This window comes from Scylla paramamosain, chromosome 31, assembly GCF_035594125.1.
Source record: "Scylla paramamosain isolate STU-SP2022 chromosome 31, ASM3559412v1, whole genome shotgun sequence".
NCBI classification, from domain to species: domain Eukaryota; kingdom Metazoa; phylum Arthropoda; class Malacostraca; order Decapoda; family Portunidae; genus Scylla; species Scylla paramamosain.
The window spans coordinates 10156317-10177368 of NC_087181.1; the positions used below are offsets into that span (position 1 = coordinate 10156317).

At 44.0% G+C, this 21052-nt stretch overlaps 1 protein-coding gene and 1 long non-coding RNA gene across 2 annotated transcripts in view; one reads left to right on the forward strand and one right to left on the reverse strand.

Moving 5' to 3' along the window:
• The window catches only part of LOC135116456 (uncharacterized), a 239226-nt gene that overhangs the window by 108680 nt on the left and 109494 nt on the right, over positions 1 to 21052 (forward strand). The window contains exon 3 of the long non-coding RNA XR_010276344.1: positions 12070 to 12124. This is a non-coding gene — a long non-coding RNA (uncharacterized LOC135116456). The remainder of the gene's footprint in view (positions 1 to 12069; positions 12125 to 21052) is intronic.
• LOC135116449 (kin of IRRE-like protein 2) overlaps positions 1 to 21052 on the reverse strand; it is a 62592-nt gene that overhangs the window by 10787 nt on the left and 30753 nt on the right. The window contains exons 2-8 of the mRNA XM_064033922.1: positions 17239 to 17368; positions 16270 to 16375; positions 8899 to 9019; positions 7679 to 7789; positions 5241 to 5480; positions 2761 to 2915; positions 2374 to 2518 (exon numbers count right to left, since the gene is read on the reverse strand). Of these exons, the coding sequence (XP_063889992.1) occupies positions 2374 to 2518; positions 2761 to 2915; positions 5241 to 5480; positions 7679 to 7789; positions 8899 to 8944 (697 nt within the window). The 5' untranslated portion in view covers positions 8945 to 9019; positions 16270 to 16375; positions 17239 to 17368. The remainder of the gene's footprint in view (positions 1 to 2373; positions 2519 to 2760; positions 2916 to 5240; positions 5481 to 7678; positions 7790 to 8898; positions 9020 to 16269; positions 16376 to 17238; positions 17369 to 21052) is intronic.

Consider the following 21052-nt stretch of genomic DNA (forward strand, 5'->3'; position numbering starts at 1 on the left):
GAACAGACTCGTGTTGTGTACCATTACCACCGAATCAAACCATTAAGTGGACCCCCTTTTTTTTTATCCTTCCTTTTTTATGGCTACAGATTTTTGCTGCCTTCAGTACATCACGCCAGGCTCACGGTACTGTTTTTTTTCTTTTTATTTTGTTCTGCCTATTACATTTTTGTGCCCGCGGATGCCCATAAATCTTGGTCCTGGTGGTGGAAGCGTCCGTCATTGCTTTTATCGCTACAAATCAGGCTTTAATTTAAGGTCACAACTGGCATAAAACGTGGGCGGGCGGGACATTTTTCGTCTATGTTCCCCGGTGATGGTGATTCTTTATACTGGGCTGTTAGGCGAAGGTGAGTGATGGCCGGGGTCAGGCGCTTTAGGTCCATCAGTCAAACTATATTTTATGACCACCAATCATGAGACTCGTGTTGCGTAAAAAACCATGACACCCTCGCTATACTTCACTACACATCACCAGACACACACACACACACACACACACACACATACACACACACACACGTGCACTTCCATCCATCACACACTTACACCCACACGGAGATGCCTGCAATAGACTGGAAGAAGAGGTCGTAGAGGCAAGCGGTGTACGTGAACTAAAGATAAGACTGGCCAAATACAGCATAAGGTAGGGAAACACACACACCCACTCTGACACTCACACGAAGACACTTACCAAATATGCATGGGATAAACAAGAAGGGGAGGTCACGGGGGCAAAGAGTGTACGTGAATTAAAGATAAAACTGGATATATATAGCCAGGGAAACACACACACACACACACACACACACACACACACACACACACACACACACTTTCAATTACACCTAGAATAGATACCTGTAAAAGACGAAAAGTTGTGGACAGAAGTAAATACTGTACGTGAAATAAAGACAAAACTTGATAGATATAGCCAGGGAAACGCCCACGCATACAAAGACACCTAGTATAGATACCTGGAATAGACAACGTCAAAATGTCACAGAGGCACGGAAGGTACGTGAACTGAAGGGGAATTGACAAATATAGATAAGGAAACACACCCCGCCCACACATTCACACAGTGACACCTAATATAGATACCTTAAAAAAACTGGAAGAAGTGACAAAGGCAAATGGTGCACATGAACAAATATAGATAGATAGAAAACAGGACTGCACAGACACAAACACACACACAAACACACAGACAGACACGCCAGGCCCCAGTGTCCACCACACCGCCACATTCTGCCCCACGTGCCGCGCCCTTCTTCCTGCAGCCGTCGTCGCCGTGGCCACACCCCGCCACACCCTCGGCCGCTATATTACACTCCGTAGGGGAAAAACGATCTCCGAGGGCGTGTGTTTTACGACTTGGCGTGCTGAGCGAAGGAGTATATAACGCCATAATCCCAAACACAATATTGGAAAAATGGTTAGAGTGCCTCCAACTGCTCCTCCTCCTCCCTATACCCCCACCCACCGATTCTCTCTCTCTCTCTCTCTCTCTCTCTCTCTCTCTCCTCTCTCTCTCTCTCCTCTCTCTCTCTCTCTCTCTCTCTCTCTCTCTCTCTCTCTTACAATATTGTACTCGCTCTGTTTTCAATTCTTTTTATTTTCTTTCCAAGTAAGAGAAACAGAAAGAGAAAGAAAAATATTTCATCAGTGTCGCTAGTTGAACACGGAAGAGAGAGAGAGAGAGAGAGAGAGAGGAGAGAGAGAGAGAGGAGAGAGAGAGAGAGAGAGAGAGAGAGAGAGAGAGAGAGAGAGGAGAGAGAGAGAGAGAGAGAGAGAGAGAGAGAGAGAGACGGGGAAGAGGAAGACTATAAAGTGTTTAGGAGGAGCAGGAAGAGGAGGGAGAGGAAGGAGAGGGAGAGAAAAGTTGAACAGTGAGTCGTGTTGGAAAGGGAAGCTGTGAGAGGGGAGAGGGAGATGAAGGATGTGTGGGAGGGAGAGGGAGAGTGATTGGCAGGTGTGGGGGGGAGGGAGAGGAGGATGTGATTGGCGTGGGGGAGGCAGAGGGGTGAGGGGAATGAGAGGGGAGGATTGTGACCAGTGGAGCGGGATGGTCACCAAAATTTATGGTAGTGAGGGAAAGGTTGCAGGTACGGAATGAATGAGTCAGGTGTGCTCAGTCAGGTGTATTGTGCCAGATTACTCAGTCACCTGTACTCAGTCAGATATACTCAGTCTGGTGTACTTGGTAATCAGATATGTGTGCTCAGTCAAGTATATTCCATCAGGTGTATTTAGGTGTAGTCAACCAAGTGTCCCAAGCCTGGTATATTCATACAGGTGAATTTAATCAGGTACAGTGAATCAGGTGGCATAAACATACTAAGACAAGTGCACACGTCAAGGCGTACTCACAGTGCACCTGCAGTCTCCTAGTGGCGGAGAGGCGATAGTCTGGCACCAGCGGGTTCTTGGCGGTGCACGTGATGGTCCGGCCGTTGTCTTCTGAGGAGGGCAGCAGGCGACCTCTCCTAATGGTCGTGTTTTGGTCAAGCGACGACTGTGCGGGGGAGAAACAAGAGAAACAAGATAAACAAGGCAAGCAACCCCTCTAAACTTCGGTATCAGTGATGGGAATTAATGATGGCTGGTGGCGTGTTTTACCATTATCATCGTCACCATTGTCACCATTAAAGTAACCTCCTTTTGATGCCGCGCCATTCATCCCACCGTCAACACCAATTATCCACCGGAACCAATTACCTGGCACCTGCAATTAGCTACTCGTGGCGGCCGGCTTACCTGAGGGGGCAGGGCCTTGAAGCCCGTGGAGCCATCAATCTTAAGGTCGAGCGTGGCGGGCGGCTTGGACCCCGTCGACCTGCACATTATAGACGCTTCCACACCGGCCCTGAGCGGCACGTCAGTCCCCTCGATCTCCACCCTTAGCGGCGGCACTGTGGGGTAAATGAAACCTGCCTTCATCCCGCGCCGCTCGGCTCAGCACAGGCAGGGCGGGAGAGGCGAGTTCTAACGAGTCTTAACTTATGGATCACAAACTTGCAGCCTTACAAAAGTTTTGAACGTAAACTTGGGAGCGTTCAGAGAGGAATGGAGAGAATAACGCGAAGTATAACGTACAGAAGCAGCAAGAGAGCATTGGGAACAAAGTTGAAATTATTCTCTCCGCTAACATAAATAAAAGAAAATGAAGGTGGGAGGTGATATTGTGCACAGGACTAATAATACTCAGACATCTAAGTTGACACAAAGGCGACCCAGTGGCGGGAAAACGAAACAAAGGCACACGGCAACACTGAGATGGAGGGAGCGAATGAGAAAATTAGACAAACAGACACACAAGTGGAAAAGTTAGGAGGGCCTTTGTCTTGCAATGGACTGGCTATTGATGCCCGCCGCCCGTGAGGAGGGTGGCGATGGGCGATGAAAAATTGTTATGATAATGTTGGCAGTGACGAAGAGGCGTGATACAGACGGCGATGGAATTTTGTGTGGATTATAATTACGATGATGATTACAATGGTAAAATGCGGTGAATGTCGCAATGAAGGGTGATGGTGGTGGTGATGAAGAACGAAAACGATGAAGATAGTGATGACGAAAAATAGAATATATAGGATGAAATTTAAAAATGATAATGATGATAATAGCGATGAAAAGTGATTATGGTGACAGTAGAGGATGACGATGGTGATAATGAAAAATTAAAATAATGAAGATAGTGATGATGAAAAATAAAAATAAAAGCAAACAAATTAATTAAAAAATCATAAAGATACCAGTTGAAGGAACAAAAGTAAGTGAAACGCGGGAAGGCGGCGCTACAGAGTTATACGCGGGACTCCAGACATTCAACTGTTTTTTTTTTTTTTTTCTGTAGTGAAGTGCGAGGTGCAGTAGCAGTGAGAATATCCAAACTTTCACGTGTATAATTAAGTGGCCCCTTAGGATAACCTGAATTATATATCAAAGTTGATCTAATTTCTCTCTCTCTCTCTCTCTCTCTCTCTCTCTCTCTCTCTCTCTCTCTCTCTCTCTCTCTCTCTCTCTCTCTCTCTCTCTCTCTCTCTCTCTCTCTCTCTCTCTCTCTCTCTCTCTCTCGCTCGCTCGTTCGCTCTTGCTGTGTGTGTGTGTGTGTGTGTGTGTGTGTGTGTGTGTGTGTGTGTGTGTGTGTGTGTGTGTGTGTGTGTGTGTCCTTCTCCTGTGTGAATGAAGAATATGGTGTCACGTAGATTGCGTATTGATGTATTCAGGACCATTTAAGGGAGAAATTGTTAGGAGCAGGAGAAATTTTCATTTTCCCTCCCTATTTTTTTTATATATATTTTTAGAAATTTAGCTTAACAGGAGAAATTCATGTTTAATTTTGCTTTATTTTACTACTGATATTACTACTACTACTATTACTACTACTACTGCTACTACTACTACTACTACTACTACTACTACTACTACTACTACTACTACTACTACTACTACTACTACTACTACTACTACTACTACTACTATTACTACTGACAATAATAATACACTTGGGAACTACACCGATTTAAACTCCTGGGACGTGTTGGTATTGAGTGATTTTGTTATACTTGTGGTTGTAATTACTTTTCTCGGCGTGAAAATGTTAACAACTGCAATCAAGAGATGAAATGGTGGCAGTGCGGTGAAAGTTGTGGTGGTAGTGTTGTTGCTGTTGTTGTTGTTGTTGTTGTTTTTGCCGCTGATGTGATGCGGGGATCATTTTAAGAGTGATGAAGTGGGTGATGATGAGGGGTGACTGGTGATAATGAAACTAACAATGGTGATAAGTTGGAATAGGAATGGTGATGTCGGAGGATGGTGATGGGGAAAGGATGAGATGAACAGCTTAGCATGTGATAGGATGGTGATGAAAATATGGTGACAAGAGCAAAATAATAGTGCTGGGGAGAGTTAGTGAAAAAAAAAAATACTTGAGAACCAGAGTGACAGTAGTGATGGAAGGACTTGGTGACCGTGAAGTAGTAAGAAGAGAAGACGGAGACTGATGAAAAGAGCTTGGAGAAAGGAGAAGGTCAGTTGAGGGAAGCCGATCGAGGGGAAGACAGAGAGTGAGATGGAGGGATGGAATTGCAAAGGATGGGAGTCACAAAGGAAGATGCAAGGGAGAGAGAGAAAAAAAAACTGGAGAAGAATCGTATATGGCGCCGACCCTCACTGTAAGGAAACCACTACAGGAGAAGAGAGAGGATAATGAAAGAAAGCGACACCATACTCACGGTGCATACTGATGGTGACCTCCTTGTGTAGGCCGAGGGTAAGATTGGTGCTGCGAGCCTCACACCGTAGCCTCCGCCCATCATCGTGCCTGGTGAGCTCACGCAGGATGAGCATTGCGCTTCTCACAGTCACGGGCCGGTCACTCCCTAGGGGCATGGGGCTGTCCGGCAGTGGCAGCGCTCGGGGGTGTATCAGCTCTTCGCCGCGTGACACCCACCGCACCTCGGGCAGCGGGTGGCCTGGTAGAGAGGTGGCGGTAAATGCACAGGGAATGTAGGTTGGCTCTTAAGATTTGTTTGAGGCCGTCTGTGATAAGCTATACTTTCTGATCAGAAGTAAGAGGTGCAGTATAGTAAAGGCAGATAGAGAGCAGGAAAGGGAAGAGAGAGAGAGAGAGAGAGAGAGAGAGAGAGAGAGAGAGAGAGAGAGAGAGAGAGAGAGAGAGAGAGAGAGAGAGAGAGAGAGAGAGAGAAATAGATAAGTTCGAAGGAGAGACAAGGAGGTCGACATCCCGACAGACTGACACATAAAACAACTAACAGAACACACATCCGAGAAGCAATGAAAGAATAACATAATAACATCGATAAGGACAAGAACTTACAATATAAAGCAAAAACAATAGCATGACAGTTCAGAAAAAAAAAAATACTGCAGAAATTCCTCATAACTACCTGGAAGTCTAGTTTTTCTTCAGGGAACGGAAAAAAAAAGAGCAGGAGATGATGAAAGAATAATAGAATAATATCGATAAGATACAAACTGACAGTATAAAGCAAAAGAATAAAATCACCGTTCAGAGCAAGAAAATACCGCAGGAATTCCTCATAACTACCTCAAAGTCTACTATTTTTTTTAGAGAACAGGGAACAAATAGCAAGAAACAATTCACATTACCCATAAGCTTTGTACTCTGGCAAAACAAAACGATGCGATATTGATGGCGCGTTAAATGGACAATGACCTCTCTTGCTGCTCGTGTAACAGAGAAAAAGTAACGCGTTTCATATTCACGGTTGGAGATTCATTCTTGTTTCATCAGTAGAATACATTTAGCCTCCCTCCATAATAGATCATCCCTTGCTGGTGTATTAAAGGAATGCCCCACTTTCACGTTGCTTCGAGGTGTGTATCGCTCTCTCTCTCTCTCTCTCTCTCTCTCTCTCTCTCTCTCTCTCTCTCTCTCTCTCTCTCGCTCTCGCTCTAGCTCTCGCTCTTTCCCTCTCTTCAGGCACAAACACTCAGCGCTAAATATACAAGGAATAAGTGGTCTGGGAAAGCTGGAGGCAAACACATTAAGGTCCCTCAGTCTAATAATTACACGCGTCAAATGGCACTTTTTCTTCCCCGCGGAGGACGCTCGGCAGACTCCCCTCTTCGTGCCCCGCGTTCTTTACCCTCTGGTCTGGCAGTGGCGGCGGTCAGTGGCGGCGGTTGAGTGAGTGAGGGCTTCTCTTTTACCTTTCTCTTTTAGCCGGCAGAAGTTAAATTTGTCGCCATGTTGCACTCTCTTCCTTCTCCTCCTTCTCCTCCGCCTCCGCCTCCGCCTCCTCCAGGTAGCAAAGGGAGTTTAAGTCGTAAATTTCAAACTTGGGCGGAAAAAGGAGTTCTAATAGGCCGTTTTGGACTCACTGCTTTAGCCCGGAATGTGCAGAAGTGTATACCTTTATAAGAGAGAGAGAGAGAGAGAGAGAGAGAGAGAGAGAGAGAGAGAGAGAGAGAGAGAGAGAGAGAGAGAGAGAGAGAGAGAGAGAGAGAGAGAGAGAGAGAGAGAGAGAGGAAATTGGGAGAAGAAATGTAGTGGAAAGCAGGAAGATTCAAGGTGACAGTGACGTGTTCCCATATTCCATACCTGTCTGTCTGTCTGTGTATCTGTCTGTCTGTTTCTTTCCTCACGTATCTGCCTATCCACCACCACAACCACCACCACCACTACCATTCAGACACCTACGCACTAAAATCCCTTCTTCAGTTTCACTCAAACCATTCACCCTCATGACAAATTTCCCCAGCCTAACACAACCTAACAAAACCTGACATTATTTATCACGTGGGAATGATTTTTTGGGGGGAATCTTTTGAGTGGAATGTTTGTGGGAGGAAATTTACGTGGGAAACCTGTTACATATCACAACACCACCACCGCCACTACCAGTACACTTCCAGATAACCACACTCGTCACCACACCACTGCACCATAAGATAGACAGATAGACAGACAGATAGATAGATAGATAGATAGATAGATAGATAGATAGATAGACAGATAGATAGACAGCACTACCATAGAACTACACACACCACCACACAACACCACCACAAACACACATTTTCATCACACCACAAGCTTCAAGACAACATCACCACATACTCACACACCACTACCCACTACCACACCACCACTACACCATCAATACCACCACACTAACTCACTCACCACCATACGCGCGGCAGGACAGCCTCACTTGGGAAGACTCCTGGTACGGCCCCACGACATCCCGGATCATCTTGTCATTATTGTCGAAAATCTCCAGGCCTCGCATCTCCTCTGAAAGAAAAAGCGAAAAATGCAGGAATAGTAAGACGTTCGAGAATTAGGTTAAGAAGGAAATGCGAGAATAATACAGCATTCAAGCATTTGATTAAGGAAGGAGATGTGGTAATATAAAGTTGGAGTATCTTGTTAAGGAAGGAGAATGGCTGAATAATATAAAGTTTAGGTATCTTGTTAAGGAGAATAAAAATACGAGAATAATGTAAAGTTCGAGTATTTGGTAAGGAAAGAAGACTACGAGACCAAAAGAACGTTCCAGTAAGTGGCTGAGAAGAATAATATAAAGTTTTAACATTTGGTTAAGGAATAAAATATGAAAACATTATATCATTCAAGTATTTCGTTCAAGAAGAGAATAATACAAGAATGATAGAATATTTGTTTGAGTATTTGGTTAAGAAGGAAATGCGAGCATAACATTACAATTGAGTATTTAGTTCAATGATAAAATGTAAGAATAACAAGACATTTGGGTATTTGGTCATAAATGCGACTAGTGTGTAATTATTCTTCTGTTCAAGGCATTCATATGATATTGCCGGATATGTTTCCCAGACAGACGAGTAATGGACAGTAATGAACTCAGACATACACAAATATGCACATGAATAATTTATTGGTGCCTCAGGAGAAATGAGGAATAAAAGCATAATCTCGAATCAACAGAAATTAATAACGTATGACGAAGCAAATACAAGATATATAAGAGATTATTTCGGTAATATAACATTAGCTTATACTGAGAGAGAGAGAGAGAGAGAGAGAGAGAGAGAGAGAGAGAGAGAGAGAGAGAGAGAGAGAGAGAGAGAGAGAGAGAGAGAGAGAGAGAGAGAGAGAGAGAGAGAGAGAGAGATGGGTGGAGCGTTAAGATAATGAAAAACAGGGAGAAAAAAATAGACAGACAGACAGACAGACAGACAAACGCAGAGACAGACAGAGGGGGACAGAGGCGGGTGGAGCTGTAAGATAGAGAGAGTGAGGGAGAGAAACATTGACGGACTTATAGACACAAAGACAGAAAGACAGACACAGACAAAGAGGATGGTGGATCAGCAAGACAAAGGTCACACAGGTACACAGGTGATGCAGGGTGCGCGGCTCACCATGCACGTGGAGCTGGACGAGGGACATCATGGTCTGCGAGGTCATGAAGTCAACGCGACACGTGTAGTTACCAGCATCCGCCAACGTGACATTTTTGACCTCCAGGAACCCGACACGAGTCTGTTCAATGGGAGGAAAGTGAAGGAAGCGTGAGAGCGTGAGAGAGGCAGCCTGTGTACACGGCTAAACACTCCTCAGTGAGGGCACACACACACACACACACACACACACACACACACACACACACACACACATACACGGCCTCGTAAAGTGCACACAGCCATTCCGATTTGCACCTGTATTCAGATTTAGCCTCAGAGAACTGGGAGGTGCAATGAATCGCCCGCGCTTGTGTGTGTGTGTGTGTGTGTGTGTGTGTGTGTGTGTGTGTGTGTGTGTGTGTGTGTGTGTGTGTGTGTGTGTGTAGTGTGTTGTGTTGTGCTGTATTGTGTGTGTGTGTGTGTGTGTGTGTGTGTGTGTGTGTGTGTGTGTGTGTGTGTGTGTGTGTGTGTGTGTGTGTGTGTGTGTGTGTGTGTGTGTGTGTGTGTGTGTGTGTGTGTGTGTGTGATTCACTGATTATCACAAACATACATATCTGCATGTATGCCTACCTACACACGCACACACACACACTCTCTCTCTCTCTCTCTCTCTCTCTCTCTCTCTCTCTCTCTCTCTCTCTCTCTCTCTCTCTCTCTCTCTCTCTCTCTCTCTCTCTCTCTCTCTCTCTCTCTCTCTTACATACATACATATATACGTACATACATGCATAGATACATACATATACCTACCTACCTACCTACATACATACATACATACATACATACATACAAATAAACAGGCAAAATATACCAGCGATGCTCATCATGTGAGATTAAATATTTACAGAGAGAGAGAGAGAGAGAGAGAGAGAGAGAGAGAGAGAGAGAGAGAGAGAGAGAGAGAGAGAGAGAGAGAGAGAGAGAGAGATGGGGGAAAGAGATAATAAAAAGAGAAAGTTCAAAATATATCACACCTAGAGACTGAGGGAGAAAGTGAGAGAGAGAGAGAGAGAGAGAGAGAGAGAGAGAGAGAGAGAGAGAGAGAGAGAGAGAGAGAGAGAGAGAGAGAGAGAGAGAGAGAGAGAGAGAGAGAGAGAGAGAGGGAAAGAGGAAGGGGAATGCAATAGATAGATTTATGAGCCTGCGAGAAGAGATATTCAATAATAGCTGGAGGAAGAAAAATTATGCGCCAAAAATACTGAACACTTGCCAGACAAGAACCAAACGCAACATATATGAAAAAATACCAAGAGAGAGAGAGAGAGAGAGAGAGAGAGAGAGAGAGAGAGAGAGAGAGAGAGAGAGAGAGAGAGAGAGAGAGAGATAAGAGGAAAGAAAAAATAGGCAAGAGAGGGGAGCCGAAATAGAGGTGATGAAAAAGGAGTAGGCAGGAGAGGAAAGGATGGGGAGATTTTTATACTGAAATCCTGCAAATCCTTATCCGTTACCTCTTTCAGGGAAGAGGAGGAGGAGGAGGAGGAGGAGGAGGAGGAGGGAGAGTATTAGCAAGTAGGAAGGGATGATATAAGAGAGAACTGAGGATAAGGAACCAAAATAGGAGATAAAGAGGAGGAGGAAGAAGAGGAAAAGGAGGAGAAAAGTAATACGTTGGAAGATTGGATAAAATGAAATAAGAGCGAAGATGAGAACAACAAAGAAAGGAGGAGAGGAGGAAGGGAATAAGTTTGGGAAGAAAAGGGAGAGGGGGATGTGCAGGGAAGAGAAAGAACAAGAAAAATGAATATGGGAAGCAGAGCAGAGAGAGAATTAGGAGGATAAAGGATATGAATAGAGGGAGAGGGAAGGCTGATATGTGAAGAGGAGAGAGAAGGAAGGAGTGAGAGGGAGGAAGAGAGGGCTTGTAACATGAGAGGGAAAGGAAGATGATGGGAGAGGCAGAGAAAGGCCGCTGTAAGGTCATGCTGCAAGATTTAGAGATACCATTATGACAGCAGATTGTGGTGGTGGTGTGGTGTTGTTGTGGTAAGCTGCGGTGTGACCTTGCCCTGAATGGCGGTGCGTGTGGTGATGGTGGCGATGACAGTTGTGATGATACTACGCCTGGATGATGAATATGATAGGTGGAAGTAGGTAAGCATATTTCATACAGGGTCTGCCACGTGTAAGCTTGATGGCTTCTTGCAGCTTCCTTGATTTTTTATGTTCTTCTTATGTAATATTAAATGATAATGATATTGCTACTACTACTGCTACTACTACTACTACTACTACTACTACTACTACTACTACTACTACTACTACTACTACTACTACTACTACTACTACTACTACTGCTACTACTACTACTACTATCTTCCCAAAAAGTATAATACCCTGCTTATGATTACCTATACTATTACTGCGCAGGTACAAATTAATCCACAGAAATAATAATAATAATAATAATAATAATAATAATAATAATAATAATAATAATAATAATAATAATAATAATAATAATAACTCCACCAGTCTCTCGTGCCTCTCTCTTGACAAGTTTGAGTGGGCGAAGGATTATGAAAAAAAAAAGAAGTAGTGGTTATTAGAATATATATATTTTGCTCGTAATTTTCTCTTATCGGTGAGCGACGTTATGTAGGAAGAGGAGGGGTGTGTGTGTGTGTGTGTGTGTGTGTGTGTGTGTGTGTGTGCGAGGCAGGGGAGTAAGAGTGATTAATGATTTGTACCGCTATTACTATATTATTTTTGTCTTATTATTTACGAATGTTGATTATACTCGTAATGAATGCTAATGATAATAATATTTATGATGATGATGAGGAGGATAGTAATAATAATAATAATAATAATAATAATAATAATAATAATAATAATAATAATAATAATAATAATAATAATAAATATGTTACTATTAGCCATGTCACACAATAATACGAGTTTTACATGAATCATTACTTTTAATTGAGAGAATAAAAACGTTAACTACAGTAACACTATTACCCACCCAACCACCCACACACACACACACACACACACACACACACACACACACACACACACACACACACACACACACACACACACACACACACACACACACACACACACACACACACACACACACACTGTACACACACTCATGCTAAGATTATTTCATTTCCATTCCAGCCTCAGTTCTCCCCCTCACCTGCCTCGCCTCACCTACCCGCCCTGGCCTACACCTGTGAGTATTTTATCATCAAACATAAAACGCTGCTCACCTGGGCGATATTACCTGCTGCCAACCCTGGACCCGAGCCGCGCACATCCAAAAAAATGATTCTCGATTGAAATTCCGTGTAGCGTTACGGTGCATGACTGTGCTGGAGTGTAGGTGGGTGGGTGGGATGAGTGGGTAGGGTGGGCGGGTTTGTGAGGGTGGATGCATCAGTCTTATGGCTTGTAAGGGAGTGATGGCAAAGTTTATAGCTCTTTTCATGTATTCTTTTATCTATTTTGCTTTCCGTTTCTCCTGTTTTCGTTTCTTCTTTGTTATCTTGTGTTTCGTTGCCTCCTTTTCTGTCTAGTTTTCTTCCTTTATTGTTGTTCTTGCGTATTTTGTTGATCTCTCTCTCTCTCTCTCTCTCTCTCTCTCTCTCTCTCTCTCTCTCTCTCTCTCTCTCTCTCTCTCTCTCTCTCTCTCTCTCTCTCTCTTGCTTCACGTCCGTTGTATCCTGTTTTTCTTATTTATTTACTCATTTTTTAATCTCATTTTCTTCTCAAGCTTCCACTTTTTCCGCGTCTCTCACTTCATTCCTATCTTTCCACTTTATTCCCACGTCCTTCATTCTGCCTCACTCGTTCTTTATCTCTTTCTCTTTCTGCTTGTCCTTCATGAGTTTATATTTTTCTTGTCTATCTGTCTGTCTCTGTCTGACTGGGCGATTTTCTTTTGTTCTGCTTTTTTACTTTGTCCTTGAAAACATACACACAGACATATCTTTGTTTCTGTCTGTCTGTTTTTGTCTGTCTGTCTGTCCGTTTTTGTCTGTCTGTCTGTCTGTCTGTCTGTCTGTCTGTATGTGTCTGTATGTGTCTGCTCTCTCTCTCTCTCTCTCTCTCTCTCTCTCTCTCTCTCTCTCTCTCTCTCTCTCTCTCTCTCTCTCTCTCTCTCTCTCCCAAATTACTGAATTAATCCGTAATGAAGAATAATATCACACACACACACACACACACACACACACACACACGTACCACACATCCTGTCACTTCATCAAACATCATAGCTGGTACTCTCCGTGATTATTTCCTTTCCTCTCAGATGTGAAACAAATTGGCTTCTTCAGGAGGGAGTGGATGGAGCACCAACCTTTCCACACTTCCGTACACAACTCTCACAACTCCCATCACTTATTCACTCTCAGGGACATCGGAGTGAAGAAACATATGAACTTTATGTCTCTCCCTCCCTGCTCTCCTCTGTTGATTAGGTTTGTAATGGTCTGGTTTGGGTTCTAATTTGAGATATTAGTGGAAAGAAATGTCGTTTTTTTCTTTTTCTTTTTCTTCTGGTGAGCTTCTGCTACGTGTGGTGAGATTGCTGTTATTATTGTCTTTTTTTTTCTCTCTCAAGTCTTACTCCGTTCTCTACTTTGATGTTTTGTGGGGTGTTTTTATCCGTGTGAGTATGTTTATGTGTGTGTGTGTGTGTTTTTTTTTGTGCGTGTGTGATGGTGTCTTTTCTTTGATTCGGTATGTGAGGGAGTTTTTCATGCGTCTCTCATTGTGGATATTTTTCTCGTTTCGTTTCTTCTTGGGTAACATGAGAGCTAGGAGGTACCTTTTCCCCGTGTGTGATTGTTGCGTTGTTTCTTTATATGTTACCTCGCTATTTTTTCTCGTTTTTTCTTGGATAACATGAGAAAGAGGAGATACGTTTTCCCACATCCTATTGTAGTGTTGTTTCTTTGTGTTATCCTGGTGTTTTTTTCTCGCTTCTTCTTGGGTAACATGAGAGACAGGAGGTAGCCTTTCCTATGTTTAATTGCATCGTTGTTTCTTTCATGTGTTTCATTGCTGTTAATCTCTTTCCTTCTTGGGTTACATGTGGGAGGAAGTAGAGTAGCACCTTTCATTTACGTCTGATTACTGTGTTGCTTTCTTTCATCGTGTTGAATTAGAACTGTGAGGGAGATTTATGAACACTTCCCACACCCACATCTTCAGAGGCGAGGGATGTGTTGGTACCGTGCAAGCATCAGAGTTGTGTTGCGTTGTGTTGTGTGGTGTGGTGCAGTGTGGTGTGGTCGTCACGCGCCGCGGAACACCATTCCTGCCACACGCTTGCCGCTAAAGTGAATTCCCCTTGATCGAATTAAGCTGCAAGGAAACATTAATTTAGAATCACGTTGGCAAACTGCGCCTCGCTTGTAGCAGGAGCTTAGAACATACTCTACTCATTCCTTGGAAATTAAGTGGGCGGCGAGCAAGTGGGCGTGGCAATGTGAGTGGGCGTGGCGGTAATGGTGGAGGATGGTGGCTAGGGGCACTTAGGCGGCTGAGGTAACGAGTATAGCACAGAATATGTTTTGGTGGGGGAAAAATGGATGTTTTCATATGGTGGAGGCGTATTGGTAAGCGGCTATTGGGAGGCGTGGAGAGGAAGCAAAGGTTGGGAGGGAAAGTCTTCTAGCGAGGCGGCGAAGGTGAAAAACATGTTTGTGTCTGCCGACGCCACCACCACCACAACTACTACCACCACCACCACTACCACCATCAGCTTACCTGTGTTCAACCCTGCAGGTGTACTGATACCGTGTGTGTGTGTGTGTGTGTGTGTGTGTGTGTGTGTGTGTGTGTGTGTGTGTGTGTGTGTGTGTGTGTGTGTGTGTGTGTGTGTGTGTGTGTTTAAGAGCAAGAACGTACGCATCCCTTCGTCCTTGTAGGTTTAATAGATTAGGCGAATCCATACACAAGCACACACACACACACACACACACACACACACACACACACACACACACACACACACACACACACACACACACACACACACACACTACAAATAAACTACAGGACATACAGTAAAGTAAAAATGGCGTATTTTTCTCAAAATAAGAGAGAGAGAGAGAGAGAGAGAGAGAGAGAGAGAGAGAGAGAGAGAGAGAGAGAGAGAGAGAGAGAGAGAGAGAGAGAGAGAGAGAGTACCTATGCTCTTAGAAGTCTGAAGTATTTGCACGTCGTATTTAACACCTGTATAATCAATTTTACAGACCACTGCTTGAATAATTGAGTTAGGCACACATGGGCGAGTACAGTTAATATAAAAGAATGGTCACACACACACACACACACACACACACACACACACACACACACACACACACACACACACACACACACACACACACACACACACACACACACACACACCAGTGATCGTAGTTATTAGGGAAAATATATCCACTTATATTTCACCGCTGCATTTCCTTCCTTGGTCACAGGCAGCTAATTCCTTTGTGATAATAGATACATATATATTGAAAACAATGTAATTCAGGCTTTAATTTGGTATCTATATGTGCTTCGTCGTTACTGATTCTTTGCTTCTTCTATTCTATTTCTTATTTTTGTTGTTCTATACATCATGCAACCTTCCTCCAGTTTCCTCCAGGCTGCCTCCTAGTCTCCCTGCCCTCGATGCTGCAGTCCCTCCAATCTTCTCTCCCTTCCCCTCCTCTCCAGCCGAGCTTCCTTATCTCCCTTGCAGATTTCCTTATCTCTTTTATCCTACCTCTTCTCCCCTCCCTCTCTAGTAGCCTCTCTCTCTCTCTCTCTCTCTCTCTCTCTCTCTCTCTCTCTCTCTCTCTCTCTCTCTCTCTCTCTCTCTCTCTCTCTCTCTCTCTCTCTCTCTCTCTCTCTCTCTCTCTCTCTCTCTCTCTCTCTCTCTCATGCACACATGCAGAGTAGCAATAACCAAAAGAACGAGTCAGTGAATTATTGACGAAATAGGTACAGGGACGGAGGCCAGTGGGACCAGCGGGACCAGCGTCACCGGCGGGACCAGCGGCAGCAGCAGAGGGAGAGAGGAAGTTGAAATGCATTAATTATTGTTAAATGGCTTGGATGGTCAGCGGTGGAGGGAAGGTCGGCAGGATCTGTTCCGTGTTTGATTAGGGGACTATTTTTACTCCTTGTAGCAGAGAGAGAGAGAGAGAGAGAGAGAGAGAGAGAGAGAGAGAGAGAGAGAGAGAGAGAGAGAGAGAGAGAGAGAGAGAGAGAGAGAGAGAGAGAGAGAGAGAGAGAGAGAGAGAGAGAGAGAGAGAGGGGGGAGGGAAGGGAGGGTAGTAAATAGCCATGTATTGAGGTAAGGTAATAAAAAATTCTCACCTGAAAATTCTGCGGGATTGTCTCGAGGGTGAAGCGAGACCGGCGGCCGAGGCTGGAGTTCTCGTGCACCTTGTGGTGGCCCGAGGAGGCTTCCCGCGCGTCGAAACTGTGAGGGAGAGAGAGAGAGAGAGAGAGAGAGAGAGAGAGAGAGAGAGAGAGAGAGAGAGAGAGAGAGAGAGAGAGAGAGAGAGAGAGAGAGAGAGAGAGAGAGAATACAGTTGACTCAAAAATATATGTTTGACACAAATTTACCAATGTACATAAAGATTTGCGAACATACTTTTACAAATTTCTTCGTGCATTTCTTTGAAAGAATGTTGTTTTTATATCGTAGAATCAAGACTGAATGTTGATGAAAATTCTGAATGCCATATCATAAAATGCAAACTTGCTCTCCAAATAAATAAATAAATAAATAAATAAATAAGTGGAATAAAATAAACACTCACATTCAGCAATGCAAAAAAATAAAAAGTTCGCTCTTTACAATTGAAAATAGATAAATGTTTCCGAAAAAACTCCCATTAATTCCTTTCGTTCCGTAACATAAAGAGTACGACAACGAAAATAACAGGAATAACAAGGGATGGCTGGGCGGCGCGTGTGTGGCGAGGCTGAAGAATGTCAAGAATGTCAGGCTTCGTCAGGGTAAAGCTTGATAATACGAGTATGTTGCTTTTCCAGTGACTTAAACTCTACTATGCCTCGTTAGTATAAAGATTAATTGTGTAACTTTTCAGTGACTTACTTAACCAGACTTCGTTATGGCGAAGCTTGTGTTATTTTTCATCGATTCACTTCAGCTGGGGTTCGTTAGAGTAAAGGTTAATAGTGTTACTTTCAATGACATGCTTTACTAGCCTTCGTTAGGTAAAGGTTAACAGTGTATTACTTTCCAGTGACTTACTTAACTAGGCTTCGTTAGTGGTTGCACATGGTAAGAACTACAAAGACAACACCTGAACGTACCTGTAGAAGGGCTTGGTGCTCTCGTCCTTGTACCACAGGATGAGCGTGGGCCGGTCAGATGGCACAGGCAACTCACAGGGCAGTTGTCCAGGTGAGCCAGCCAGCGTGAAGTGCGTGACCGTGGTGGTGGCTGAGGGAAGGAGCAGGTGGGCACTGGTTAACTAGGCGATAGTGCAAGTGTGTGTGTGTGTGTGTGTGTGTGTGTGTGTGTGTGTGTGTGTGTAGAGAGAGAGAGAGAGAGAGAGAGAGAGAGAGAGAGAGAGAGAGAGAGAGAGAGAGAGAGAGAGAGAGAGAGAGAGAGAGAGAGAGAGAGAGAGAGAGAGAGAGAGAGAGAGAGAGAGAGAGAGAGAGAGAGAGAGGTTCTGAATACGTATAAATAGAGAGATAATCTAGGCTGGATTTGGTCATGTATTGGCCATATGGTTATACTACAGTTAAAGTAGGAATAATATGTGTACTATGGTCATTAATAGAAGGTGTCTAAATCTTTAAAGAACTAACTCCCCTCGTGACTTCTGGCACCTAGCCAAAAACATCTCCAACAACTTTGCTTCTTCTTTTTTCTCCCCTTTATTTCAACCAGATGGCACCATTGCTATCACATCTATCTCTAAAGCTAAACTCTTCGTTTAAACCTTTGCAAAAAAAACACTACCCTGGATGATTCAGGGCTTGTTCCTCCCTCTCCTTCACCCTCTGACTGCTTCATGCTACCTATTAAAATTCTTCGTAATGATGTTTTCCATGCCCTCCCTGGTCTAAACCCTCGTAAGGCTTATGGGCCCATTGGGGTCTCTCCTATTCTTCTCCGAAACTGTTCCTCCGTGCTTGCACCTTGCCTAGTCAAACTCTTTCAACACTGTCTGTCAACATCTGCCTTTCCTTCTTGCTGGAAGTTTGCCTATATTCTGCCTGTTCCTAAAAAGGGTGACCATTTTAATTCCTCAAACTACCGTCCTATTGCTTTAATTTCCTGCCTATCTAAAGTTTTTAATCTTTCCTCACCAGGAAGATTCTTAAACATCTATCATTTCACAACCTTCTATCTGATCGCCAGTATGGGTTCCGTCAAGGCCGCTCTACTGGTGATCTTCTGGCTTTCCTTACTGAGTCTTGGTCATCCTCTTTTAGAGATTTTGGTGAAACTTTTGCTGTTCCCTTAGACATATCAAAAGCTTTTGATAGAGTCTGGCACAAAGCTTTGATTTCCTAACTACCCTCCCACGGCTTCTATCCTTCTCTCTGTAACTTCATCTCAAGTTTCCTTTCTGACCGTTCTATTGCTGCTGTGGTAGACGGTCACTGTTCTTCTCCTAAATCTATTAACAGTGGTGTTAATCAGGGTTCTGTCCTGTCATTCACTCTATTCCTATTATTATTCATCAATGATCTTCTAGACCAAACTTCTTGTTCTATTCACTCCTAAGCTGATGATACCACCCTGCACTTTTCACGTCCTTTGGTAGACGTCCAATCCTCCAGGAAGTAAACAGTTCACGCAGGGAAACCACAGAACGCCTGACTTCTGATCTTTCTAAAATTTCTGATTGGGGCAGAGCAAACTTGGTATTGTTCAATGCCTCAAAAACTCAATTTTTCCATTTATCAACTCAACACAACCTTCCAGACAACTATCTCTTCTTCATTGACATTCAACTCTCCCCCTCTTCTACACTGAACATCCTCGATCTGTTCTTTATTTATAATCTAAATTGGGAACTTCACATCTCATTTCTAGCTAAAACAGCTTCTATGAAGTTAGGTGTTCTGAGATGTCTTCGCCAGTTTTTCTCAACCTTCCAGCTGCTAACTCTGTATAGGGGCGTTATCCGTCCATGTATGGCTGGCACATGTCTGGATGGGTTCCACTCATACTGTTCTTCTAGACAAGATGGAATCAAAAGCTTTTAGTCTCATCAACTCCTCTCCTCTACCTGACTGTCTTCAGCCTCTTTCTCATCGCCGCAATGTTGCATCTCTTGCTATCTTCTACCACTATTTTCATGCTAACTGCTCTTCTGATCTTGCTAACAGCATGCCTTCCCTCCTCCCGCGGCCTCGCTGCACAAGACTTTCTTCTTTCTCTCATCTCTATTCTGTCCGCCTCTCTAATGCAAGAGTTAGCCAGAATTCTCAGTCATTCATCCCTTTCTCTGGTAAATTCTGGAACTCCCTGCCTGCTTCTGCATTTTCACATTCCTGTGACTTGGAGTCCTTCAATAGAGAGGTTTCAAGACACTTATCCTTCAGTTTTTTACTACTGCTCTGGATCCTTTTCGGGGTCCGGGATCTCAGTGGGCCCTCCCCCTTTTTTTTTTAATTAGATTTTTGTTGGTTTTGTCCGATGTCCCTCCTACATAAAAAAAAACTCTATCTCTCTCTCTCTCTCTCTCTCTCTCTCTCTCTCTCTCTCTCTCTCTCTCTCTCTCTCTCTCTCTGTGTGTGTGTGTGTGTGTGTGTGTGTGTGTGTGTGTGTGTGTGTGTGTGTGTGTGTGTGTGTGTGTGTGTGGCGAGCAGGGATTCGCTGGGAAGTCACTATCGTACAGGTGTGTCTCGCAGGTACTGTCTGGGCCACTTAAGATCCTCGTAAACTGGAATAGATGACCAGTGAAGTCTGGAGGGACTTTTAGTATGCTGCAGAGAATTTACGGCTGCTATTATTGATGGCGCAGGAGGAGGTGGCGGTGGTAGCGGTGGCGGTAGTGGTGATGATGTAATACGATACATCTTTTATGAGACACATATCAACCTCCATGAATGTTTTTTGTACTCATTTAACTTCTAAAGGAACGTATCGATTTTTTTTTCTGTATACGAGTATACCGGGTTTTCCTTTCTCTTTATCTTGTCTCGTATCCATACCGACAAGTTATCGTTTTCACTCGTTTTCAGCTCACTTATGAGGACACGTATCGATGTTTTCCTTCATTTACCGCATTTTCTTCTCTTCTCAACTTTTCCTTCCACACCAGTAAATATTATTCGTTTCCCTTACAATGAAGGACAATTAATGAGATTTCCAAGTATTTGTCGCCTCTTTTTCCCTCTTTCGAGATTTTGTTTCGCATCTACATAAGTAAATTAACACTTTCACTCATTTCCCTCACAATAAAGAGCAATTATTGAAATTTCCATGCACTTACCGTTTCTTTTCCCCATTCTTAGCTGCTCCCCCGCCATCTTCACTTGTACATAATTGGTAGGGCTGGCATTAAATGTCGCCAGGTAACTCATCCCAAGTCATATAAATAAATGCAGTCCGCGCAGGTTACTGAGGACGAACGTGTGACACAAGGCAACTTATTTTTATGGGTCACTAAAGCTGCGAGCAACAGAGGCGAGGTCACTAGGGGGTTAGCGACCCTCGTAAAAAGGTCACTTACTACTGCACAGCAGCTGGGAACATCGCCTGGTGGTGGTGGTGGGAGTACAGTTTATAGTCACATGGTACTGGGGTGGATGGTACTCAGGCCACAGACGCCTTAGGTCAGATAAGACAGATCGGGCTATGTGCAAACAGGCCTCAGGACGTTTGGTACTCGAGACACTTGGCACCCAAACCACTTGGTTCCCCACAGGCTTTGTGAAGACAGCATGTGGAGCCACACACACCAATATAACGTTCACCAAACTATCCACTACTTACTCAATCACATCCACCCAACCACTCAACCACTCAACCACTCAACCATATCCACCAGCTGACATCCACCCACCCACAGCCGTAACTCCATGCATTTATCCACCGACTCACACTCACCCACCCACCCACCTCCATTAGCCCACCCATCCAGCCACCCACTTAACCACATCC